The sequence below is a fragment of the Ursus arctos genome, unplaced genomic scaffold (genome assembly GCF_023065955.2).
Source record: "Ursus arctos isolate Adak ecotype North America unplaced genomic scaffold, UrsArc2.0 scaffold_24, whole genome shotgun sequence".
NCBI lineage: Eukaryota > Metazoa > Chordata > Mammalia > Carnivora > Ursidae > Ursus > Ursus arctos.
In genome coordinates, this window is record NW_026622919.1 from 31868973 (window position 1) to 31893694 (window position 24722).

At 37.2% G+C, this 24722-nt stretch overlaps 1 protein-coding gene across 10 annotated transcripts in view; it reads right to left on the reverse strand.

Annotated features, from left to right (window-relative positions):
• TRIM37 (tripartite motif containing 37) overlaps window positions 1-24722 on the reverse strand; it is a 151441-nt gene that overhangs the window by 34737 nt on the left and 91982 nt on the right. For 4 of the 10 annotated variants that reach the window (XR_006411500.3, XM_044390691.3, XM_026517456.4 and 1 more), the window contains exons 19-22: window positions 21511-21819; window positions 12567-12695; window positions 12026-12215; window positions 3448-3584 (exon numbers count right to left, since the gene is read on the reverse strand). Coding sequence is in view for 9 of the 10 variants with exons in the window: in XM_044390691.3 (XP_044246626.1) it covers window positions 3448-3584; window positions 12026-12215; window positions 12567-12695; window positions 21511-21819 (765 nt within the window). In the remaining variant the exon portion in view is untranslated. The remainder of the gene's footprint in view (window positions 1-3447; window positions 3585-12025; window positions 12216-12566; window positions 12696-21510; window positions 21820-24722) is intronic. The other 6 variants (XM_026517457.4, XM_044390692.3, XM_057317998.1 and 3 more) reach the window with 4 other exon arrangements.

Below are 24722 nucleotides of genomic sequence, written 5' to 3' on the forward strand. Positions count from 1 at the left end.
AAAATCTTTAAATAAATAAAAAAAGAAGAGACCACCTTAGTAGTCCCAAATTCCCTGCGAGTAACACAAACAATGCCTTATTTTAAAGTTTCTTCAGACAGATGTGACAGAGACAGACAGACTTACCTATAGTCACCTGACACAGAAAATTGTCTCTTAGGAATTCTGCTCAAATAAAGAGCCTTGTGTTTCCTAACCATGGATACAAGACAAACTCACTCAACTTTCTACCAAGGCGTACTGGTGTGAAAAATAAAGGTTTCTTGAGAATTGCTTCCTGCTGATAGAATAATACCACATCTGTGAGTAAGGCCCCATTCTTCTCTCACAAAGTAGATTCGGAAAGGCTCAGAGCTCTTATTGTCCACTATATTCCCTTCTTCCGGCCTTATCAGTTAGTCTCCTTCTCACCGTCTAGCCTGGGACGCTAATGGTAAACAAACTGTTTAGATGCCAACGAACCACAAGGGTGTACGTCTGTGCACTGCTGACCTGCATGTTCACACAGCGAGTTTTCTTACTCAGTTCTAGGTTCTTTATATCATATCGCTCCTTATAGAAAAGAAAATGTCTTACTGGGTCACAGTGACCAATTCACTCTAAATCTCAGAGTTTCAAGGATTTGAAAGTACATGGTAGATCCCAAATGTTGCCAAGCAAATGCCTTTCTCTAGTTTCTGATAAGCTGTCAATGATTAGCTCTAAATAAGAAACCGATGTCAAAAACTTTCAGGGTTAGGACTGCTAAGATAACGTGCATTTATGAGCTGAAGGCTGACATTAAGTTCAAGTCATCTTCTCACCACAGTGATTTAACATGCTTCCTGCCAGTTTTCCTGCTCCTAGAGTTCCACATCCCCTCTCCCGCCTCCAAATCCATTCTCCACAACACAGCTAGAACAGGAATTTAAAAACATAATTTAATTATCTCACTTTTTGCTTAGATCCCATTCATAGGACAAAGTGCAAATTTTAGCCAGGACATACAGTGTAACTCTTCATGATGTGTCCTCTGTTTCCACTCTGGCCTCATCTTTCACTAGTTTTCACCTGGCTAATTTGTCCTCATTCCTTAGGATGATCTTTCTAAGGGTGAACCAGGTTAGTTAAGATGACAGTTAAGAGCACTGGCTCTGGGTTCAAATTCCAGCCCTTTCATTTACTAACTCTGTGATTTTGGGTTAAGATAAGTTACAACTCTAGGCTCCAGCCTATTCACCTTATAGGTGAGATAATCAAGATAATAAAGTAACTACCATGTAGAGCTATACTGAGAAAACAAGATAAATCTGGAAAAGTCTTTAGCAGTCTCTAATATATAATGAAGACTTAGTAAATATTATCTATTATTTTTATTACTCCATACCTGGTCTTTGAGCTCCGTATACACCCTATCACAGCACCCATCATTCTCTATTGGCTATTAAATGGTCTGACACCTGGCTGATGGTTTTCAATTGCTCTCCCTGCACCCCTCCCACCACCACCAACACATATCCACCAACATACCTGAAAACTACACCTTGTACCCATTTGTAACTGTGATCTACTCCGGCATGTGCTTCTTAGAGAATGGTCATCCCTGGTTGAGACACTGAACTCAACCAGCGGTTCTCAACTGGGGATGATTTTGCCTCCCAGGGAACATTTTTGGTTATTGTAACTCAGAGGAGGTACTGCTGGCACCTAGTAGTTAAAAGCCAGGGATGCCGCAAAACGTCCTACAACGCACAGGGCAGCCTCTACAACAAAGAATCATCTGGCCCAAAATGTCATGGTGCCAAGTTAAAGAAATCCTGAACTAAACGCAAGCTCAGGAATTACTTTTTCACCAGCATCAAATGCAATGACAGGCAAATTAGAAGCATTTCATAAATGCTGCATGAATAAAAGGGGGCTGTAGTTCCAGCACATGCTATAAAAATTTAAGCCACTATAACTTATAATCAATATATATAAGTACATCGAAACTAGCTAATCCCTACAGGTCCTTTCTTTAAAGATTTTTAATCAAAATATTTACATCTTAAGGTTTTAACCATCAACACTTCACTTTAAAAATCCTTTTCATTTAATCTCTTCTACTGAAGTAATGCCGGCTGCCACAGGAGCATCAGCTTAGAAGGGAGTGTTTAGTATTCTTTAACTGAAAAACCTAAAAATGCCACCACACACACACCCTCTCACAGGGCGGCCAGAGGTAAATGGTGGCACTGGCATATACACTTTGTGCTACAATTCATCGATCATTAAAATTCAAATGAGTGCAGAGATGGAAGGTTGCAGAATTTCAGAAAAATGGGGAAAACATTTCAATGCCAAATGTCATTAATAAAGTTGACATCCTTTTCTGCTAATATATAAAAGACAACAATGGCAAAACACACAGCCTTATTTCAAAACACCTTCTGGGGCAGTCAGTTAAGCATTGACTCTTGATTTTGGCTCAGGTCATGATCTCAGGGTCCTGATATCAAGCCCTGTGTCAGGCTCTGCACTCAGCACGGAGTCTGCTTGTCCCTCTTCCTCTGCTCCTTCCCCACCTTCCCCCACTCATGCATGCTCTCTCTCAAATAAATAAATAAATAAATAAATAAATAAATAAATAATAAACTCTTAAAAAAAAAAAACCTCTGCTACTCAAAATTACAGAATGTCTCCTATGCTTTTAGATAAAGAATGATGAACCTGGAAGAACACAAAGAAGAATACTGAAAATCTAATTGAGAATGAACTGCCAGAGTTGAAGTCAGTTACCAAAAAGGATTTTTTTAAATGGTTAAAGTTTGGAATAGTTTTAGAGAGCAAAGCAATTTACAAATATTAATCAAGATTGACTTTAGGGTGCCTGGGTGGCTCAGTCTAACTTCAGCTCAGGTCATGATCTCCAGCTCCTGGGATTGCATCCTGCATTGGGCTCCTGGCTCAATGGGGAGTCTGCTTGTCCCTCTCCCTCTCCCTCCACCCCTGCTTGTGCGCTCTCTCTCAGAAATAAAATCTTAAAAAAAAAAAAAAAAAAAGCGACCTTAAAAGCAAAGTCCTTAACACTTAATATTATAATTAGTTGTTTTTATGCATGCCTTCCCCCTAAGCCTGTGAACATATCTAATCTCACCTTTGCATATCTAGCAAATTTAAGGCCTGTCATGTAGGTGACTTAACACATTTATTGAATGAGCGGATGAACTATTTGTAGATTCTACCCACTCCCCCCCATAAACCTCCCTTCTAAGTAAGACATGTCCTTTTATGTAGTTAATTATCCACTTTGTCTTCCTCTGTGCTCAGTGTCCTAGTAAATCAAATTCAGTGGCACAATAAATGCTATATTCAGATCAAGCATATTGGATGGTAAAGTCTCAATAACTTATTTAACTACTCCCCAACACCAACACAAAAAAAGATTTTTCCCACCTCCCACCAAATTATGACTTCATCATTCCATACCTTCCTCAGGGGCAGCTGAAGCTCCTTCAGGTAGTATAGGTTGTAATTCCCCAGTTTCAGAATTATTTTCCAAATCAGTCATTTGCATTCCTTCCAGACGACCTCCTTTAGCATTAGCCCTCAAAGGAGAAAACAACCTGATATTTTTGTATAACTAGTCAGTGATAGAATATATATTTTCTTCTTGTCCTGAAACTGAGCATGAAACCAAGTAGGGTATATGGTACTGGTGCTTAATACTAAATTTCAAGTATTGTTTTTTTAAAAATTCACTTTAAGACCTACAATAAAAGGTTAGAAAATGATTGACTGCATCAATGTCAATATCCTAGTTGTGATACTGTATCAGTTTTGCAAAATGTCATCATTAGGGGAAACTGGGTAAGGTCCATAGGATCTCTTTGTATTATTTCTTAGAACTGCATGTGAACATATAATTATCTCAATAAAAATTCTGATTAAAAGACAAAAATAGAAGTCCTAAATAATATGTTCTCATTGATATGGAAAAATGTCAGATATATTACTGAGAAAACAGGGTGTACATTCTGTATGAAAAAAGCTATGTAGTGGAAGTCCAAGATGGCAGAGGAGTAGGAGGCCTATCAAACCATTCTGAACACCTGCGAACTCAACTGGAGTTCAAAGAAAATGGCAGCAACTCTATGAACAGGAAAGCGACCACTTTCTGCAAGGTAGAAGGTGCGGAGAACTGAATCCAAGGCAATATATGGGAAGATAGACTTAGGTAGGAGCGAGCCTCCGTCAGCTGGCTACTGGCAAGTCATAGAGCAGCAGAGCACAAAATAGGAACTTTTAGACGTCGCTCTGATGGCTAAGCAGGGGGTGGAACCCTTGCTGGGACAGTGTGGTTTCAGGACCCTCGGGAAGACTGGGGGTGCCTAAATGCTGCAGAGCTCTCAGGTATCGTAGTGGAGAAGCCGGCTGCAAAGAGTGAGCCGAGCAGTGGGCTCTCAGCTTGGGGTGGCCATAAACCGTGATTCCTGGCACAGTCAGGCCCCTACTCAGGGGCCCAACAAGGGCAGATCTGGGGGAGACTCCCCTTCCTCCCCCGGGGAGGAGCAGCACAGGAGCGCACAGCAGCAATCTGCTGGGTCTGGAGACTCCAAACAGGTCGTGTGCCACAAATAGAAATGCTCGGTCACAGGCCGGGTGAGGACAGAGTGCGGATAGAGACCAGGGAGACAGGAGTGACTGACTGCTTTTCTCTGAGAGCGCACTGAGGAGTGGGCCCTGAGCTGCTGGCTCTTCCCAGGCCAAAGACTGGGAGGCTGCCATGTTCATTCTCATCCTCTAAAGCTGTGCGGAAAGGCTTCAGGGAACAAAAGCCACAGGGACCAAACCAGGGCAGGCTACTTAGCCAGGCCACTGGCAAGGGCGGTGCAAGAACATCCAGCCAAGACCAAGTTTATCGGTCAATGAGAACTGCAAAACTCCAACACTAGGGGAATACAGCACATAGAATTCATGGCTTTTTCCCCCATGATTCTTTAGTCTTTCAACTTTAATTTTTTTAAATTTTCTTTTCTTTTTTTTTAATTATTCTTATTTCCTTTTTCAACCAACTTCTTAATTCCTTTTTTAAAATCTTTTTTAATTTTCATTTTTATAGTCATATTCTATCCCTTCATTGTATTTAACCTTATTTTTTGTATATTTATATAAGTTTTTCTTTCTTTAAAATTTTGGGATGCAGTTTCTTCTAACAGACCAAAATACACCCAAAATCTAGTGTATGGCTCTATTCTAGTCACCAGCCTGATCATATTCTTTTTTTTTTTTTTTTTCTTTCCCCCCTGGTTTTGGGTCTCTTCTGATTTGTTTGCTGTATATTTCTCTGGGGTCTTTGTTACCCTTTTAGCATTTTGTTCTCTCGTTCATCTATTCTTCTCTCAACAAAAGGACAAAACGGAAAAACTCACATGAAAAAATAGAACAAGAGGCAGTACCAACTGCAAGGGACCTAATCAATATGGACATCAGTAAGATGGTGGAAATAGAGTTCAGAATAAAGATTATAAAGATACTAGCTGGGCTTGAAAAAAGCATAGAAGACACTAGAGAATCCCTTTATGGAGAAATAAAATCTAACCAAGTTGAAATAAAAAAGGCTATTAATGAGGTGCAATCAAAAATGGAGGCTCCAACTGCAAGGAGGCAGAAGAGAGGATTAGTGACATAGAAGACCAAATGATGGAGAATAAAGAAGCTAAGAAAAAGAGAGATAAACAACTACTGGATCATGAGGGAAGAACTTGAGAGATAAGTGACAATATAGGGTTAAACAATATTAGAATAATTGGGATCCCAGAAGAAGAAAGAAGGGGGAGCAGAAGGTATACTGGAAGAAATTATAGCAGAGAACTTCCCTAATTTGGGGAAAGAAACAGGCATCAAAATCCAAAATCAAAATAAAAATAGGTCAACACCCCAACATCTAATAGTAAAACTTACAAATCCCAGAGACAAAGAGAAAATCCTGAAAACAGCTCGGGACAAGAGGTCTGTAACCTACAACAGCAGAAACATTAGATTGGCCGCAGACCTATCCACAGAGACTTGGCAGGCCAGAAAGGACTGGCATGATATATTCAGGGCACTAAACGAGAAAAACATATACCTAAGAATACTTTATCCGGTGAGGCTATCATTGAAAATAGAAGGAGAGATAAAATGCTTCCAGGACAAACAGAAACTAAAAGAATTTGTGATCACCAAATCAGCTCTACAAAAAATATTGAATGGAGTCCTCTAAGCAAAGAGACAGCCCAACAGTAACATAGACCAGAAAGGAACAGAGACAATATACAGTAACAGTCACCTTACAGATAATACAATGGCCCTAAATTCATATCTTTCCATAGTTACCCTGAATGTAAATGGGCTAAATGCCCCAATCAAAAGACACAGGGTATCAGATTGGATAAAAAAGCAAGACCCATCCATATGCTGTCTGCAAGAGACTCATTTTAGACCCAAGACACCTCCAGTTTTAAAGTGAGGGGGTAGAAACAATTTAGCATGCTAATGGACATCAAAAGAAAGCTGGGGTTGCAATCCTTTTATCAGACAAACTAGATTTTAAACCAAAGATTGTAATAAGAGATAAGGAAGGACACTATATCATACTTAAAGGGTCTATTCAACAAGAAGATCTAACAATTGTAAATATTTATGGCCCTAACATGGGAGCAGCCAATTATGTTAGCCAATTAATAACAAAATCAAAGAAACACACGACAATGATACAATAATAGTAGGGGACTTTAACACCCCCCCTCACAGCAATGGACAGATCATCTAAGCAGAAGATCGACAAGGAAATAAGGACACACTGGACCAGATGGACTTCACAGGTATATTCAGATCATTCCATCCCAAAGCTACAGAATACACATTCTTCTCAAGTGCACATGGAACATTCTCCAGAAGAGATCACATCCTGGGTCACAAATCAGGTCTCAACCGGTACCAAAAGACTGGGATCATTCCCTGCATATTTTTGGGCCACAAGGCTTTGAAACTGGAACTCAATCACAAGAGGAAAGTTGGAAAGAACTCAAATACATGGAGGCTAAAGAGCATCCTACTAAAGAATGAATGGGTCAACCAGGAAATTAAAGAAGAAATTTAAAAAATTCATGGAAACAAATGAAAACAAAAACACAACTGTTCAAAATCTTTGGGATGCAGCAAAGGCAGTCCTAAGAGGGAAGTATACAGCACTACAAGCCTTTCTCAAGAAACAAGAAACATCTCCAATATACAATCTAACCCTACACCGAAAGGAGCTGGAGAAAGAACAGCAAATAAAAGCCTAAACCCAGGAGGAGAAGAGCAATAATAAAGATCAGAGCAGAAATCAATGAAATAGAAACCAAAAGAACAGCAGAACAGATCGATGAAAGTAGGAGCTGGTTCTCTGAAAGAATTAATAAAACTGATAAACCCCTGACCAGACTTATCAAAAAGAAAAGAGAAAGGATTCAAATAAATAAAATGATGAATGAAACAGAAGAGATCACAACCAACACCAAAGAGATACAAACAATTATAAGAATGTATTATGAGCAACTACATGCCAACAAATTAGACAATCTGGAAGAAAGAGATGCATTCCTAGAGACGTATAAACTACCATAACTGAACCAGGAAGAAACACAAAACCTGAACAGACCCATAACCAGCAAGTTAATTGAAGCAGTAATCAAAAATCTCCCAACAAACAAGAGCTCAGGGTCAGATGGCTTCCTAGGGGAATTCTACCAAACATTTAAAGAAGAATTAATATCTATTCTTCTGAAGCTGTTTCAAAAAATTGAAATGGGAAGAAAACTTCCAAACTCTTTTTATAAGGCCAGCATTACCTTGATCCCAAAACCAGACAAAGACCCCACCAAAAAGGAGAATTACAGACCAATATCCCTGATGAACATGGATGCAAAAATTCTCACCAAAGTATTAGCCAGTAGGATCCAACAGTACACTAAAAAGATTATTCACCACGACTAAGTGAGATTTATTCCTGGGCTGCAAGATTGGTTCAACATCAGCAAATCAATCAATGTGATACACTACATTAATAAAAGAAAGGACAAGAACCATATGATCCTCTCGGTAGATGCAGAAAAAGCATTTGACAAAGTATAATAGCCTTTCTTGATTAAAACTCTTCACAGTGTAGGGATAGTGGGTACATACCTCAATATCATCAAAGCCATCTATGAAAAACCCACAGCAAATATCGTTCTCAATGGGGAAAAACTGAGAGCTTTTCCCCTAAGGTCAGGAACATGGCAGGGATGGCCACTATCACCACTGCTGTTCAACATAGTACTAGAAGTCCTAGTCTCAGCAATCAGACAACAAAAAGAAATAAAAGGCATCAGAATTGGCAAAGAAGTCAAACTCTCACTCTCTGCAGACTCTTTTCATGTGGAAAACCCAAAAGACTCCACCCTAAAACTGCTAGAACTCATACAGGAATTCAGTAAAGTAGCAGGATATAAAATCAATGCACAGAAATCAGTTGCATTTCTATACACTAACAATGAGACAGAAGAAAAAGAAATTAAGGAGTCGATCCCATCTACGATTGCACCAAAAACTGTAAGATACCTAGGAATAAATCTAACCAAAGAGGCAAAGGATCTGTACTCAGAAAACTATAGAATACTCATGAAAGAAACTGAGGAAGACACAAAGAAATGGAAAAACGTTCCATGTTCATGGATTGGAAAAACAAATATTGTGAAAATGTCTATGCCACCTAGAGCAATCTACACATCCGATGCAGTCCCTATCAAAATACCATCGACTTTTTTCACAGAAATGGAACAAATAATCCTAAAATTTGTATAGAACTAGAAAAGACCCTGAATAGCTGGAAGAATGTTGAAAAAGAAAACCAAAGCTGGTGACATCACAATTCCGGACTTCAAGCTCTATTACAAAGCTGTAATCATCAAGACAGTATGGTACTGGCACAAAAACAGACACATAGATCAATGGAACAGAACAGAGAACCCAGAAATGGGACTCTCAACTCTATGGTCAACTTATCTTCAACAAAGCAGGAAAGACTAACCAATGGAAAAAAGACAGTCTCTTCAACAAATGGTGTTGGGAAAATTGGACAGCCACGTGCAGAAGAATGACACTGGACCACTTCCTTATACCATACACAAAAATAGACTCAAAATGGATGAAAGACCTAAACGTGAGACAGGAATCCATCAAAATCCTGAGGAGAACACAGGCAGCAACCTCTTCGATCTCAGCCGCAGCAACTTCTTGCTAGACACATCTCAAAAGGCAAGGGAAACAAAGGCAAAAATGAACTATTGGGACTTCATCAAGATACAAAGCTTTTGCACAGCAAAGGAAACAGTCAACAAAACCAAAAGACAACCGGTTGACGGAATGGGAGAAGATTTTTGCAAATGACATATCAGATAAAGGGCTCGTATCCAAAATCTATAAAGAACGTATCAACCTCAACACCCAAGGAACAAATAATCCAACCAAGAAATGGGCAGAAGACATGAACAGACATTTCTGCAAAGAAGACATCCAAATGACCAACAGACATGAAAAAGTGCTCAACATCACTCGGCATCAGGGAAATACAAATCAAAACCACAATGAGACACCACCTCACATCAGTCAGAATGGCTAAAATTAACAAGTCACGAAACGGACAGATTTTGGTGAGGATGTGGAGAAAGGGGAACCCCCTACACTGTTGGTGAGAATGCAAGCTGGCGCAGCCACTCTGGAAAACAGTATGGAGGGTCCTCAAAAAGTTGAAAATAGAGCTACCCTAACGACCCAGCAATTGCACTACTGCGCATTTACCCCAAGGATACAAATGTAGTGATCTGAAGGGGCACCTGCACCTCAATGTTTATAGCAGCAATGTCCACAACAGCCCAACTATAGAAAGAGCCCAGATATCCATCAACAGATGAATGGATAAAGAAGATGTGGTATATATACTAAATGGAATAGTATGCAACCATCAAAAAATATGAAATCTTACCATTTGCACCTACATGGATGAAACTAGAAGGTATTATGCTAAGTGAAATAAGTCAATCAGAGAAAGACAATTATCATATGATGTCACTGATATGTGGAATTTGAGAAACAAGGCAGAGGAGTATAGGGGAAGAGAGGAAAAAAACGAAACAAGAAGAAACCAGCAAGGGAGACAAACCATAAGAGACTTTTTTCCCCCCCATAAGAAACTCTTAATCTTAGGAAACAAACTGAGGGTTGTTAGAGTGTAGGGGGGTAGGAGGGATGGAGTGGTTGGGTGATGGATACTGGGGAGGGTATGTATTGTGGTGAGCGCTGTGAATTGTGTAAGACCTATAACTCCTGAAATAATAAATTATATGTTAATAATAATAAAAAAAATTATTTTTAACCAAATAAAAACAATATAGCAGTATAACTTTAAAAATGGCATCATCAGAAAATTATTCTTGGTAAATATTTATGTGCTTTAATCAGTTTCAAAATACTCTAATATTATGCCATTGATATTTTTCTGATGAATATATTTTGTTCAATATGGTCTTGTAAGTAAAATTTTTACATATAATTACAATCATCTTAAAGATGCCATTTTAAAGTTGATAAATTTTAGAATTGTTTAAAAAAAGCTATATAGTCACAGCTGCTTAAATATGCATAAAAACTGAGAAGACACAGCATATATAAAAAATTAAAAACAGCAGTAATGTGTGTAGGCAGGAAGTTGGAAAACTAAGCAGATGGGAGACAAAGATGGGGAAATTTTCACTTAATATTCTTTTCTTACTTCCAATTTGAACCACTTATTATCAGTATGTAAAATTTTTGCTTACAAACTACTTTAAATCAGGCAAGGAAAAAAAGACACAAGTTAGAAAACACCACATAAGCCAGGCTAGCAATACAATTAACTGTAAAATGAGTGTTATACCTAAGAGCAGCAGATATTTACAGAGGATTTTACAGTCTAGAAAAAAAGTCTCTGGTCATATACATTTAATTGTTATGACTAAAGACAGATATAAATATCTCTACGACAAAATATAAAAGCTAGTTGTAGCTTCAACCTGAAAGGAGTATGTATAAAATCAGGATAGGTAATGGGAAGGAGAAGACAATCCTAATGATTATAACACCTTTCCACTGCTTAAACGAGAGCTAAAACAGAAAACTAAATCATACCAGCTGTTCTTTTACATCTGGTAATTATCCAAACCTTAAAACTGTTTAAATTAGGTAAACTTAGGGGATGTTAATCTCTGTCTAAATTTAATTCCAAGTTTTTTTTTCAAAGTCTCCAAGGTAGAACTATTCCATTGCTTAAACTTAGAAACGTATTTAATATCTAGAAAATAGATTAGCAGATGGATATTAGTGGCTCATCTAGCACATTCACAGACAATACATACCATAATCACTCTATCTTTTTAATGGATGGTGGTTTAATTGACATGGCTGGGATTTGAGTTTATTTTTCCTGGGCGAGAGATAAAGGTCATGACTACCATATAGTATATCCTTTTGAGAAATTCCAACTCTGAGTTTTGAAGACATTTTCATAAGAGAAGAGAAAATAGATGAGATAAAAGTACAAAAGCAGTGTTAAAATAAAACTGCCAGAAGTGCTTTGTTACATACAAAATATGTGTGAAAGACCTATGACATAATACAGCCCAGCACAAATGTCTTTGAAAAGTGTTGAGGACACAGGAGAAACAGAAAAAAAAAAAAGCTGATACATACATCAAAAACTTACAAGGCAGAATTCACACAAGGTTACACACTTCAGTGAAAATGATCTCTTAAGATAACTGAATGTCTGATACTATCTCATTTGATTCCATTAAGAAAAAAAGGTCTCCAGTGCTTTATAGTTAGATTTTAATACAACAAACAAGCCTTCCATCTGCTAAAAAATTAACAAAGTGGAAATTTATTTTATTCATTATGATGTAGACTTAAAGAGTGTCAAACAAAGCTATAGCTATTACTCTATTACATAAACAAAAGAACTTACCCCAAGGTGACCATTTTCCTCCTTTTCTCAACAGCAGGTAAACCACTGAAAACCGCAACCACAACAGCATCCGAACCCAAAGCCTGACACTGCCGGTCTTCAGATTTTGGCAAAATATCACTGATAGTGTCATGTGTTAAGGCTCGGGGAGAACTGCGCCTGCTCCCAGACTGAGAGCTTCCTGGGGAGCCTATAGAAAAGAAAGGGGATACTCAGAAAGAAGGCAAACAAAAGCTCTCTAGTCTCCACTTTAGAATATCTCCCTACATAAACATTTTTAAACTGCAGGAAAACTCAAAAACAATCAAAAAATATATCCCAGTTTTTTTATGCCAAATATTTAAAATTAAGGAATCCAAAATATGCAGTCTAACGGCTGCATTTTCTTACCAATGGGTCTATTCTCTTGGGAGATCAAGGAACTTTCAAATCAAGTTTCAGCATTGTTGGTGCCTTTAAAGATCTAAATCTATGTACACCATAAGATCAATTTTAAATAACAAACATCTATCCACTGAAATTCTAAACTCTTCAAATTTACCTTCAGATAGAGTTTGACAGTCTCCCTTTGAACGGCTATTTTCCCCAGAGTCTATTGCTCTTCGAAGTGACAGACTACCAGCTACACTGGACCGAGCTGGCTTGGGTGAATTACTCTTCTTATTTGTGGCTGCAAAGACATGTAAAAATATTTCCGAATAAGATAAAAATAGAACAAAACTCACTACCTAGGCAGTCAGAGGAAGGCTAATCTTATGGAATGTATTCTATCTACTGTGTCCAAAAAACCCAGGACACTCTGGTCCCAAATGGTTTATTTGGGGTTTTATGCAAAAGGTGTTCCTACTATGCTTCTTGTGGAGCAGAGTCTCAACAAAACCAGAAAAATATCAGTAAATTTCAAAAGAAAAGTCCTGGGGCGCCTGGGTGGCACAGCGGTTAAGCGTCTGCCTTCGGCTCAGGGCGTGATCCCGGCGTTCTGGGATCGAGCCCCACATCAGGCTCTTCTGCTATGAGCCTGCTTCTTCCTCTCCCACTCCCCCTGCTTGTGTTCCCTCTCTCGCTGGCTGTCTCTATCTCTGTCAAATAAATAAAATCTTTAAAGAAAAAAAAAAAAAGAAAAATCCTACCAGATATGAATTCCAATCTCAATGTCCAAGTATTAACAACAAAAATACAACCCCCAAACTACTTGAAAATTGTAAATTACTGGATTAACAAGAAAATCAATGATTTAGAAATAAATCACAAATACAATACACAAGATGTTTGTGGCTAAAACAATTAGGGAAAAAAGTGTATAGCCTTATAATGAATTAGAAAAAAAATGAAACTAAGTGGACTAACATGCACAGACTCAAAGAGATAGAAAAAGAATAAAAATAAATAAAAAGAAAGCAGAAGACACGCATTTAAAGGTAATAAATAGGATCAGCAAGGTAGTAGGACACAAGACCAAGAACTGATTATCTTTTCATAGACCAGCAAAGCACAATCAAGAATGCAATTAAATAAACAATTCCATTTATAATAGCACCAAACAGAATAAAGTACTTAAGAAAAATTTAAGAAATGTAAGACTTACATATTGAAAACTATCACACACTGCCGAAAGACAATAAAGATGAAAATTTTTGAATCTTTCCAATAAACGCTTAATAAAAAAAAAAGATGGGGAAAAAACTGTGTTCATTGATCAGAAGACAATATTGTTAACATGGCAATACTCCCAAAATTGATCTAGAAATTCAACACAATGTCTATAGAAATCCAACTGTCCTTTTTAAAATTTTATTTTTAATTTTTTTTAAAGAGAGAGAAAGGAGGAAGGTGAGAGAGACTCTCCAGCAAACTCCCAGCTGAGTGAGTGAGGAGCCCAATGTGGGGCTCAATTCCACAACCTGAGATCATGACCAGAGCCAAAATCAAGAGGTGGACGCTTAACTGAGCCATCCAGGAACGCCAATTGTCTTTCTAACTACAGAAATTGATAAGCTAATTCTAAAATTCATATGAAAAGATCCAGAATACCCAAAAACATCTTGAATGGAAGACTCACACTTCTGATTTCAAAAACTTGCTATAAAACTATACTAACCAAGACTGTGTGGTATACTGGTATAAAGACAAAAATATTGATCAACGGAACAGAATTGAGAGTCCAGAAATAAAGCACTTATGGTTAATTTTTGGTAAGGAGGCCAAGACAATTCAATGGACAAAGGGGAAAAAAAGATGGACAATAACAAGTGTTGGCAAGGACATGGAAAAATTGGAACCCTCAACTGGGTTCTAATTAGGAACTGGATGGGAATGTAAAATGGTACAGCTGCACTGGATACAGTTATGGCAGTGCCTCGAGAAGTTCCCCTATAACCCAGCAATTCCAATTTTAAGCATATACCCAAGATAAATAAATACATATGTCCACACAGATATATGTACATGAATATTCATAGCAGCATTATTCATAATAGCCAAAAAGTGGCAAAACACTACATGATGTCCATCAAATGATGAGTAGGTAAACAGAACATGGTTCACATATACAATGAAGTTATGATTCAGCCATAAAAAGGAATGAAATAATACATGCTATAACATGGATGACCCTTGGAAATGTTATGCTAAGTGAAAGAAGCCAGACACAGAGGCCTCATATTGTATGATTCTATTTATATGAAAAGTCCAGAAGAAGTAAAATATATAGAGAAATAAACTAGAGGTTACCAGGGGTTAGAGGAAAGGAAAAATGGAGAGTGACTGTTCATGGGTATGGAGTTTTTGGGGAGAGGGTGATGAAAATGTTGTAGACAGTGTTCTAGATAATGGTGATCATTACATGACTTTGTGAATATATTAAAAACTGTTGAATATGTACACTTGAAAAAAAGATGTGAGAAAAAATTAAGACAAATTTTTCCACTACAATGTATATATAAATTATAATACAGTCCTTAACCAATAATGCATTCTGTTAATGCACTATTAAAACAGAAATAAAGGTAGAATTTAATGTAACAAAAAGGCAGAAGAAAGTAGATGAAATATATCTAAGAATTAGGTCTTTGAAGAGACAAATAAAATGGACAAGTTTCCAGCAAGTCAAATCAAAGGGCAAAATAAGAAAACACATATAAGCAAAATAAGAGAAAAAGTTTAACAGCCCATATTCAGAGGACTTTTTAAAATTTAAGAGACTAGCATAAGTGGCTTTATGCCAATAAATTAAAATATCTAATAAAATGAGTAATTTTCAAGGAAAATTAATTATGGAAACTGGTTCAAGGAGGAGAAATATGAGACCAATAAACACACTGAAATTAAAAGGTTGTTAAAGTTCTGTCCCTGAAAGAACTACTAAATGATTTTATGAATGAATTTCATTAAACTTTTAAAGAGCAGATAAGATGTTAAAATAATTTCATAGACAGAAAAGGACAAAAGCTTCTGAATTTATTCCATAAGGCTGGCATAAAATTGGAATTCAAATGGATGAAGGATAATGTAACAAAAATATAACTCCATTTTACTTATGACTACAATAGTCAAGAATTTGAACTAAAGTATTAGCAAACTGAAATATGGCAGTACATTTTTAAAAATTACAAATTATCAAAACCAAGTAGGATTCATTCTACTATTTCAAGAATGGTCATCATTAGATAAAGAATGTAATTCTTTAAAGTTAAAGTAATCAAACAAAATAATATGATCATTTTGACAGATGCCAAAAAAGCATAATTCTATACAACTTCTTGATAAATAAACAACCTCTTAGTAAGCAGAAAAAAAGGTAGTTTGGTGCAATGGTGAAAGCCATTGGGTCTGTGGTTCAAGTTCTTGGCTCTCCCAATTACCACTGTGAAACTCTGAGGATGATGTTTAATGCCCTGTGCCTCCATTTATCCATCTGTAAATTGGGGATAAAAATAACTTGCCACAGAGTTGTTGGGATTAAGTGAGTTAATGCACATGTGACTTAGAATGATATCCCACACAGACTTAACAGTGGTACTTATTGTACATAGTAATTATTAGCAATAGAAGGATGTATCTTTTAGGGTGGTAAGAACTATTAAAACATATAGCAGGGGTGCCTAGGTGGCGCAGTCGGCTATGCATCTGACTTGGTTTCGGCTCAGGGCGAGATCTAAGGATCATGAGATCAAACCCTGCGTCCAGCTCTGCACTCAGTACGAAGTCTAATTGAGATTCTCTCTCCCTCTCCTTCTGCCCCTCCTGCTCCTGTGCTCACACTTTCTCTCGCTCTAAAATAAAAAAATAAATCTTTAAAAAAAATATATAGCAAATTTTGTACTTGAGAAAACGAAAGGAATTCTCTATTACTGCTATTAGTTAGCATTGTTCTGAGACCCTAGCCTAGACAATGAAAAATGTAAAGTAAATAAGCAAAAAAGAAATGAACTATAATAATTTGTTGATAATATGATCACCTACTTAAAAATTCAAGATTTGACTGAAAAACTCAGAATTTAAAAATTTCACTAGGTGGGCTGAATACAAGACAAACATGTAAAAACCAATAGTATTCCTACAAGTGACAAATAATTAGAAAATATTACGGGGGCAGGGGAAGAAATCCCATTCACAATAGCAACCTAAGTTATAACCTATCTAGAAATGAATATAACATACAGAACTTATATGAAGAAAACTAAAACTGTGAACTATATATAAGAGATGACCAGAATAAATGGAGACAAATACCATGTTCCCAGATGTTAATGCTTCAATACTGAAAAAATGTCAATTCCCCAAATTAAATGTAATTAAATCCATTAAATAATGCAATTCCAGTCAAAATGTTTTTCTGGAAGAGTAAATGTGCAAGAACCATCAAGAATATTTTGAAAACAAAAACAAAAATGAAGGCAAGTCAATCAGTATTACAAACTATGAAATATAGTAGTTAAAGACACCACAAATATTCACGTAACAATATCAAATTGCTGTTTTTGCAGGTCAAAAATAGTTGCATGTTGGCAATTTCACATGATTTAACCTCTATGAACGACTTAAAACCAGAACAATGCAAATAAGGGAATTTGGTCTATTAATAAAGGGTGCATTTCATATTGTTGGACAGAGTGGATTCTTCAAAAAACATGTTTCTTTTGGGAAAAAGAAAATACCTGAACTTACCTCACACACCATCATGAAAAACAAATTATATATGGTATAGTGACCTAAATGTTAAAAAGTTTTAAAAAAATACTGTAAGAAAACAGGGGTCATTTTTATAAACTTGGGAGTCAAAGGCCTTCGAAATAAAAACATTAAACCCAAAAACTATGAATACTATTAATAGATCTAAAATAAAAAATTTAAAACTGTCAGAAAAATAAAAGCAAGTGGCAACAGGAGAGAAGTACTTGCAAAAGTAGGTAACAAAAGCTTTTTGCAAAAGTCCATCTAAAGAGCATTATTTCTTTTTGTTTTAAATTGTCATTTCCTTGACAACTAGATTGGGTTGAGTATCCTTTGAGATGTATACTGCCCATTTGTATTTCTTCTTACGTTAACAGCCTAATCATAACCTTTACTTCATTTTCTATTGAACTGTTATGCTTATTTTAGGAGAATTTTAGGTATTTGGCAATCATCCTCTCCTCTATTCATCTCTACTGGATTACTGCCACCAGTATCAAGCATTAATATATCCCATTTTAATAAACACACAAATAGCCCAGAAATAAATGCTCACATATATGCTTAAATGATTTCCTTTTTTTTTTTTTTTTAAAGTAATCTCTACTTCCAAAATGGGGCTTGAACTCACAACCCTAAGATCAAGAGTCACACACTCTACTGACTAAGCCAGCCAGGCACCTCTTTAATGATATTCAACAAGGGTATCAAGACCATTCAATGATGAGAGGAAAATCTTTTCAACAAATGGTGCTAGGAAGGCTGATATCCACACATGAACAAATTTAAGTTGGACCCTTACCTAATACCACATACAAAATTAACTAAAAATAGATCCAAGACATTTATAAATATAAGATCTAAAACTATAAAACTCTTGGGGCTCCTGGGTGGTGAAGTTGGTTGGTTTAAGTGTTAAACTCTTGGTTTCGACTCAGGTTGTGATCTCAGAGTTGAGCCCCGCATGGGGTTCCACACTCAGCACAGTTTCTCTCTCCCTCTCCTTCTGCCCCTCCCCCACTCTCCCAAATACATAAATCTTAAAAAAAAAAAAATAACAACAAAACACCCCTACAAAACTCCAAGAAAACATAGGGGAAAAGCTTCATAACATCAGCTTTAGCAATGCTCTTTTGAAATATGACACCAAAGCACAGGCAACAAAAGGGAAAAAAAGATAAAACAGGACTTCACCAAAATTAAAAACTTTTACCATCAAAAGATAAAAGCAACAGAGTGAAAAGGCAACACGCTGAATAGGAAAAAATACTTGCAAATCATATATCTGATAAGGGATTTTTTTAAAAAGATGTATTTATTTAAGAGAGAGCACACATCCATGCGCACACGTGTTGGGGCAGGGGGCAAAGGGAGAGGGGGAGAAGAGAAACTCAAGCAGGCTCCCCACTGAAACCAGAGCGCAATGCAGGGCCTGATCTCACAATGCTGGGCTCAATCGCATGACCCTGAGATCATGACCTGAACCGAAATCAAGAGTCAGACGCTTTATCAACTGAACCACCTAGGCGCTCCATCTGATAAGGGATTAATATCCAGAATACAGAGAACTCTTAAAACTCAAAAACAAAAAGCCAACCCAGGGCACTGGGCTGGCTCGGTTGGTAGAAGCTGTGACTCTGACTCTTGATCTCGGAATCATAAGTTTGAGCCCCACACTGGGTATAAAAATAACTTAAAAATAAAATCTTGGGGGGGGGGTGGGGAAGAAAAAAAAAACCAACTCGATCCATTTCAAAAATGGGCAAAGGATCTGAATACACAGTTCTCCAATGAAATGAAAATATATACAAATGGCTGATAAACACTATAAAATGTTCAACATCACTGATAAATGTGAATCAAAAGCATAATAAGACAATAAAATACCACTTCACATGCATTAGTATGGCTATTATCAAAGACAAAACAAAACCACAAAATTATAAGTGATGGGGAAGGTGTGGACAAACTGGAGCCCTTGTGCACTATTAGGTAGGAATGTAAAATGGTGCAACCTCTATTGAAAACTGTATGGCAGTTCCTCAAAAAATTATAAACTGAATACCATATAATCCAGCAATTCCACTTTTAACGTATGTATGTCCAGAAAAATGGAAAGCAGGGTCTTAAAGAGATCCTCATAGCTGCATTATTCACAATAGCCAAAAAGTAGGGGCCAGTCCAGTGTCCATCAAAGGATGAATGGATAAACAAAAAGTGGCATATACATACACACACAATGGAATACCATCTAGCCACAAAAAGGAATTCTGACACATGCTACAATATGGATGAATGCTGAAGACATTAAAAAAAAAAAAAAAAAGCTGACACAGTTGGTCAGATACTCCTTTATTTATTTTTAAAGATTTTATTTATCTGAGAGACAAAGAGAGAAAAATCACATGCAGGGGGAGCAGTAGGCAGAGGGAGAAGCAGACTCCCCACCAAGCAGGGAGCCTGATGCAGGACTCAATCCCAGGACCCTGTGATCATGACCTGAGCCGAAGGCAGACACTTAACCAACTGAGCCACCCAGGCTCTCCAAACCCTAAAGACATTATGCTAAATGAAATGAGCCAGCCACAAAAGTGTGTTTCCACTTATACAAGGTACCTTGAATAATCAAATTTATAGAGACAGGAAGTAAATAGTGGCTGCCAGGCACTGGGAGGAGGAAGAGTAGAGAGCTATTGTTTACTAGGTAGAGAGATTCAGTTGTGCAAGATAAAAAGAGTTCTATGGATGGATGGTGGTGACGGTAGCACAACAATGTGCATGTACTTTATGCCACTGAACAGTACTACTTTAAAAAGGTTAGGACAGTAAATCCTGTTTAACAAATCGTGGTAAATTTCTTTTAAAAACTGAACACAGACTGGAGTCAGCATTTGGGAGTCAACAATATCAGACACTTGTTTAAATGGAGTTTAAATTAAGAAGAGAAATTTTGGCTCTGGGGCACTTTAACCTTTAAAGGCCTGGTAATGAAGGGGAGGCCAGTAAAGGAAATTATGTGACCCCATAAGCTTCAGATTTATGTACCATTCACCTGCCTAGAAGACATTTTACTAAGATAACTAAAGACATCTCAAACCTAACATGTTTAAACAAGAATTCTTAACTTCCTGCCACCCCCCAACCCCCACACCAGCTTTTTCCTTATTTGATTTGCATCTAAATTAATGATAGTACCAGTCACTAAGTTGCTTGGGACAAAAACTTAAACATCATTCTTAGTTTTTTTTCTTTCCCTACAACACTATCCAGTCTTTCTTATGAGGGTTGTGGAAAAGAACTGAGACCTCTTGGTCTAAAATACCATTGTACGTAATGAACTGACTTCTCTCCCATGTATCTAGAATAGTACTAGTTATGCACCATCCTTGGGAGAATTAACAAAGATGGGAACCTCGGACAGGAAGGGATGCTAGACTATGAGCAAGTCCACCTACCCACTGTAGTAACCGTATTTCACACACACTATTGTTATAGTCACACACACTGTTTCACACAACTCCCATTCAAACCTTCAGACCCTTCTCCATATAGCAAGTATGTAATCTCTGTAAAAGGTAAATCAGATCATAAACGATCTCCCAACCCCCATTTTCATTCTCTAGAGACTTTCTCCTAAAATGAGAATAAAACCCAAACTCCTTATCCTGGTCTTACAAGTCCATACCTGATATAGAACCTGCCTACCTCTCTGCCTTATCTTCTAGTATTCTCCCCTCTGCTTTGTTCACCATATTCAATCATACCAGTATTCCTTCGAGCTTTCAAACATGCAGAACAGCAAATCCTTTATCACTGCCTTTGCATTTTCTGTTCTATCTACCCCTAACAACACGTCCCACTGATTTTTGTATGGCTGCTGCCTTCTCAACCGTTAGGTCTCAGTTCAAATGTTGCTTCTCAGAGACTTTCTCTTACCACCCTAACCTAAGCAGCACGCTCCTCATTTTCCCATCCCATTCCTCTGTTGTTTCCTTCACAGTACTTTTTACTAACTGAAATTATCTTTATTTGTCTACACATTTTAATGCCGATTCCCACCACATGAATATACAAAAGTTAGATCCAACGGGTTAAGGATTGTCTTATTTATTGCCCAGCACAAAATACGCAATCAAGAAATGTTATCTCTATATAGTAGAAAATATACAGTCAGTTTTGAATGGGAGAAAAGGTTGTATATATAGTCTTATAATTCGTTGTAAGAGAGATGTTTAAATATTATTCTGAAAATAACCCAATCTCTAGCTTCCCAAATGACACAGAGGGAAATGACACTAAAAAGATCCACTTACAGTTTCGTATGTAACAACCAGCAACTGAGGATTTTGCCAGGAGCTCCATTCCCAAATCCTGTAATCTGCCAGAGTTTTCAGTTCCACAGGCAGCCAGAGCTGCCTGGTCAGCAGAAAAAAGGCTTGCCTGCATATCCCCACAAGCAGCATTGCTGCTTTTGATTTCTGAAAGTGTATTCTTTACATCAGTTTTCATACATCGAACTTCAGCCATCTGAGTTTTGAGTCTTTTTAGCATCTTTAAATCAGAGGGAACTCGCCACATTGCCTGCTGCTTCCTTTGGTCTTTATCTTTTCGAGAATATGATGCTTTAGAGAGAAAGTTACAAGTCATATTAATATAGACTTCAACACTCATGATAATGTCAATATAAGCAAACTTGATGTGTAAAAAAGCTGAGGTGCTTTAGGTGGTATTAATCATAAAAGCATGTATTAAATTCCATTAATGAAAATAAAGATAGATACAAGTATCCTAACTTTATTCACACCTTCAAAGTTAGAATCTGGGTCACATTATAACCACTCAAATCTGAATTAGTTATTTAATTCTAAAAGTTTAAGAAAGCTGCCCTACTGCCTATGCTTTCTTCTTTATGTCTCCATTTTCCTCAAATTTCCTACACTGAGCTTTTATTATCTTCATTAATTGAAAAAATGAAACAACCACCCCAGAAGCCAATCAAATATGCTACACATAGTATGTACAAATACATATATTCCAACTAAGTTTAAAAAGTTGTCCAATGCAGTTACAGCTATTAAGTCCCACGGAGCATCATAAAAGAACAGCTTCCTGTCACTGAGTCTTTGCAGTCTCTAAAGTAACAATGTTTTCACTCTTCCCAGAGAAAGCAGCTATTTCTCAATCCACCTCCTCACCCCACAAATATTAAAAGGAGAGGCATATTTTGAATATCAAAGAACATTATGACTGACTCAAAGCAGAAAGAAACCAAGCCCTACAAACAAAAAATGGGGGACCAACAGGCACTAACTAGAAAAAGAACAAGTCATTATTAGCAGGAATGACACCTTAACTTGCCTACACACTGCAACAACCTTCTACCATAAAAGAGGAAGTACAGTAAAAAGCAGACATTGTAGTGTGTTCAACAGTCATTGCCCCACTTCTAACTTACCAAAAGGACTCAGATTGTATCTGGTATCAGGTGGTGAGCAGCAATGTGCTCAAAGGACCCTCCTTTGGCCCCAGAGCATATGGGTCCAGGAATGGTCTAATAAACTCATTCCTCTGACAGTGTTTAGGGAGGGTACGTGACTCACTTCCAGCCAAAAGTCTTCTGGGAAAGATTCTCCTATCTTAATAGATTTTATTGTCTCTGTTTATTTAAGAAACATCCACAAAGAGCTTACTGAATTAAGTCATTTAGTTCTTTCATATCAATCCTCTGAGGGAACTAAATTCTATTTTTCTTTTCATTTTATGGGGGGGAGGGCAGAGGGAGAGAGAGATCTTAAGCAGACCCCACGCTCAGCACAGAGCCCAACATGAGGCTTGATCCCATGACCTGGGGCAAAATCAAGAGTCGGACACTTAACCGAATGAGCCACCCAGGCACCCGTAAAAAGAATTTTCTATAAATGAGGTAAGGAGAGATTTTAGAAATCCAGGATTTGGTCTCAGATCTACCATTTAGTTGCTGTAACTTTACAGAAGTCCACCAACTTCTGAGTCCATTATTTATTTGTAAAATGAAGACAATAATATACACCTAATGGGGTTGTCATAAGGCTCAAAAAACTCAGTGTTTATGAAAGCATTCTGTGGTGTAATACCCATCCAAACCCTTTCCACCAAGATGTCAGAAATTTTTCTAAAACCCTAATCAGATATTACTTTCCTGCTTAAAATCATTCATGAAAGCACCAGCGTGGCATCTGAGGCCTACTATCTGAGGCCCTTGTCTCTCAGTGGCTTTAATCTTTTACCTCTACCCCAAATATATCCCAATGTTTTGGTATTACTTGCAACTCTATAATACACAGGCAATGCTATATCCCACTTCTATACTTTACATGTGTCCTATTCCCTTCTCTTTTACCCCAAACCAAAGGAAATCTATTTCGAAATGTCTACTCCTTCAGGCACCTAAACCACCAACTGCCTCTGTTCTTCCAAGTCATTTTTACCTAATTTTTCATAGTACTTGGAGTATACTCCTATTGCAGCACTTGTCACATTACAGTAAGGAAGACAAATATATAGACTGTGAACAGCTTATGGTGGAGATTACATCTTAGTGATCTTTGTATTTCAGGCCAAACAACTTATGGCATAGAATGTTCAAAATGTTTTGCTAACTAAAATCTTGCACCCCACATCTACATGGACTTAAATATGAAAATCTGTATTAACATACATGGTTCAGTTTATTATTACTAGAAACTGACAAAGATTCTAAAAAAGTAAAAATCGCAGATGGGAAAATACAAAATAAACAAACCACCTTCATCTGATAGACAACTACTGAGCCTGTTTCAAATGCTAGGCATTGTGTTGGGCAGGAAATACAATAGTGAACAAGATGAACCCTCGGTCTTTGTCCTCACAAAGCTCACAGTCCAGCTGGAAAACTGAAAAATAATTTCAGTACCATGTGATAACCGCCAAGACAGGAAAGTGTGATGAGAACTTATACCATAGGAACCTGACAATTTAATACTGCACTGAAAATAAGGCTTCTTGAATGTGCCAGGTTACAAAGTTAATTAGAATTGTCTGTAACAATTCTTTCATATCTGTTCAGTTATGGCCTTCAAGACTGACAGTTCTCTAAAGCTTCTTCTCCAGACTTCAGCATCTATCAATGCTACCACGATTCTGGTCACCTAAGTGTCTTCAGAGTCCTCCTTACCACATTCCATTCATTTGCCAAGCCCTATAACTCTAACTTTACGACATTCCAAATATTACCACTGCCATGCTACAAGTAAAATCTTAATTATATATAGAGTAAATTACTGTATTCCTTAGAGGTTAAGTATAACTTCTATAATGTCAGAACATTCTGAAGACCTTACCTCAGATCCACATATTTTTGAGCATACAATGATTGAGAAAATATCCAGGAATGTATGAATTTGTCCTCTCATACTAGGAACCACTGAAATAAACTTCTACAATAGTACTCTCATTAAACTTCCATTTCTGATAGTTATCTGAGTACTGCCAGCTTTCTAAAAGCAGC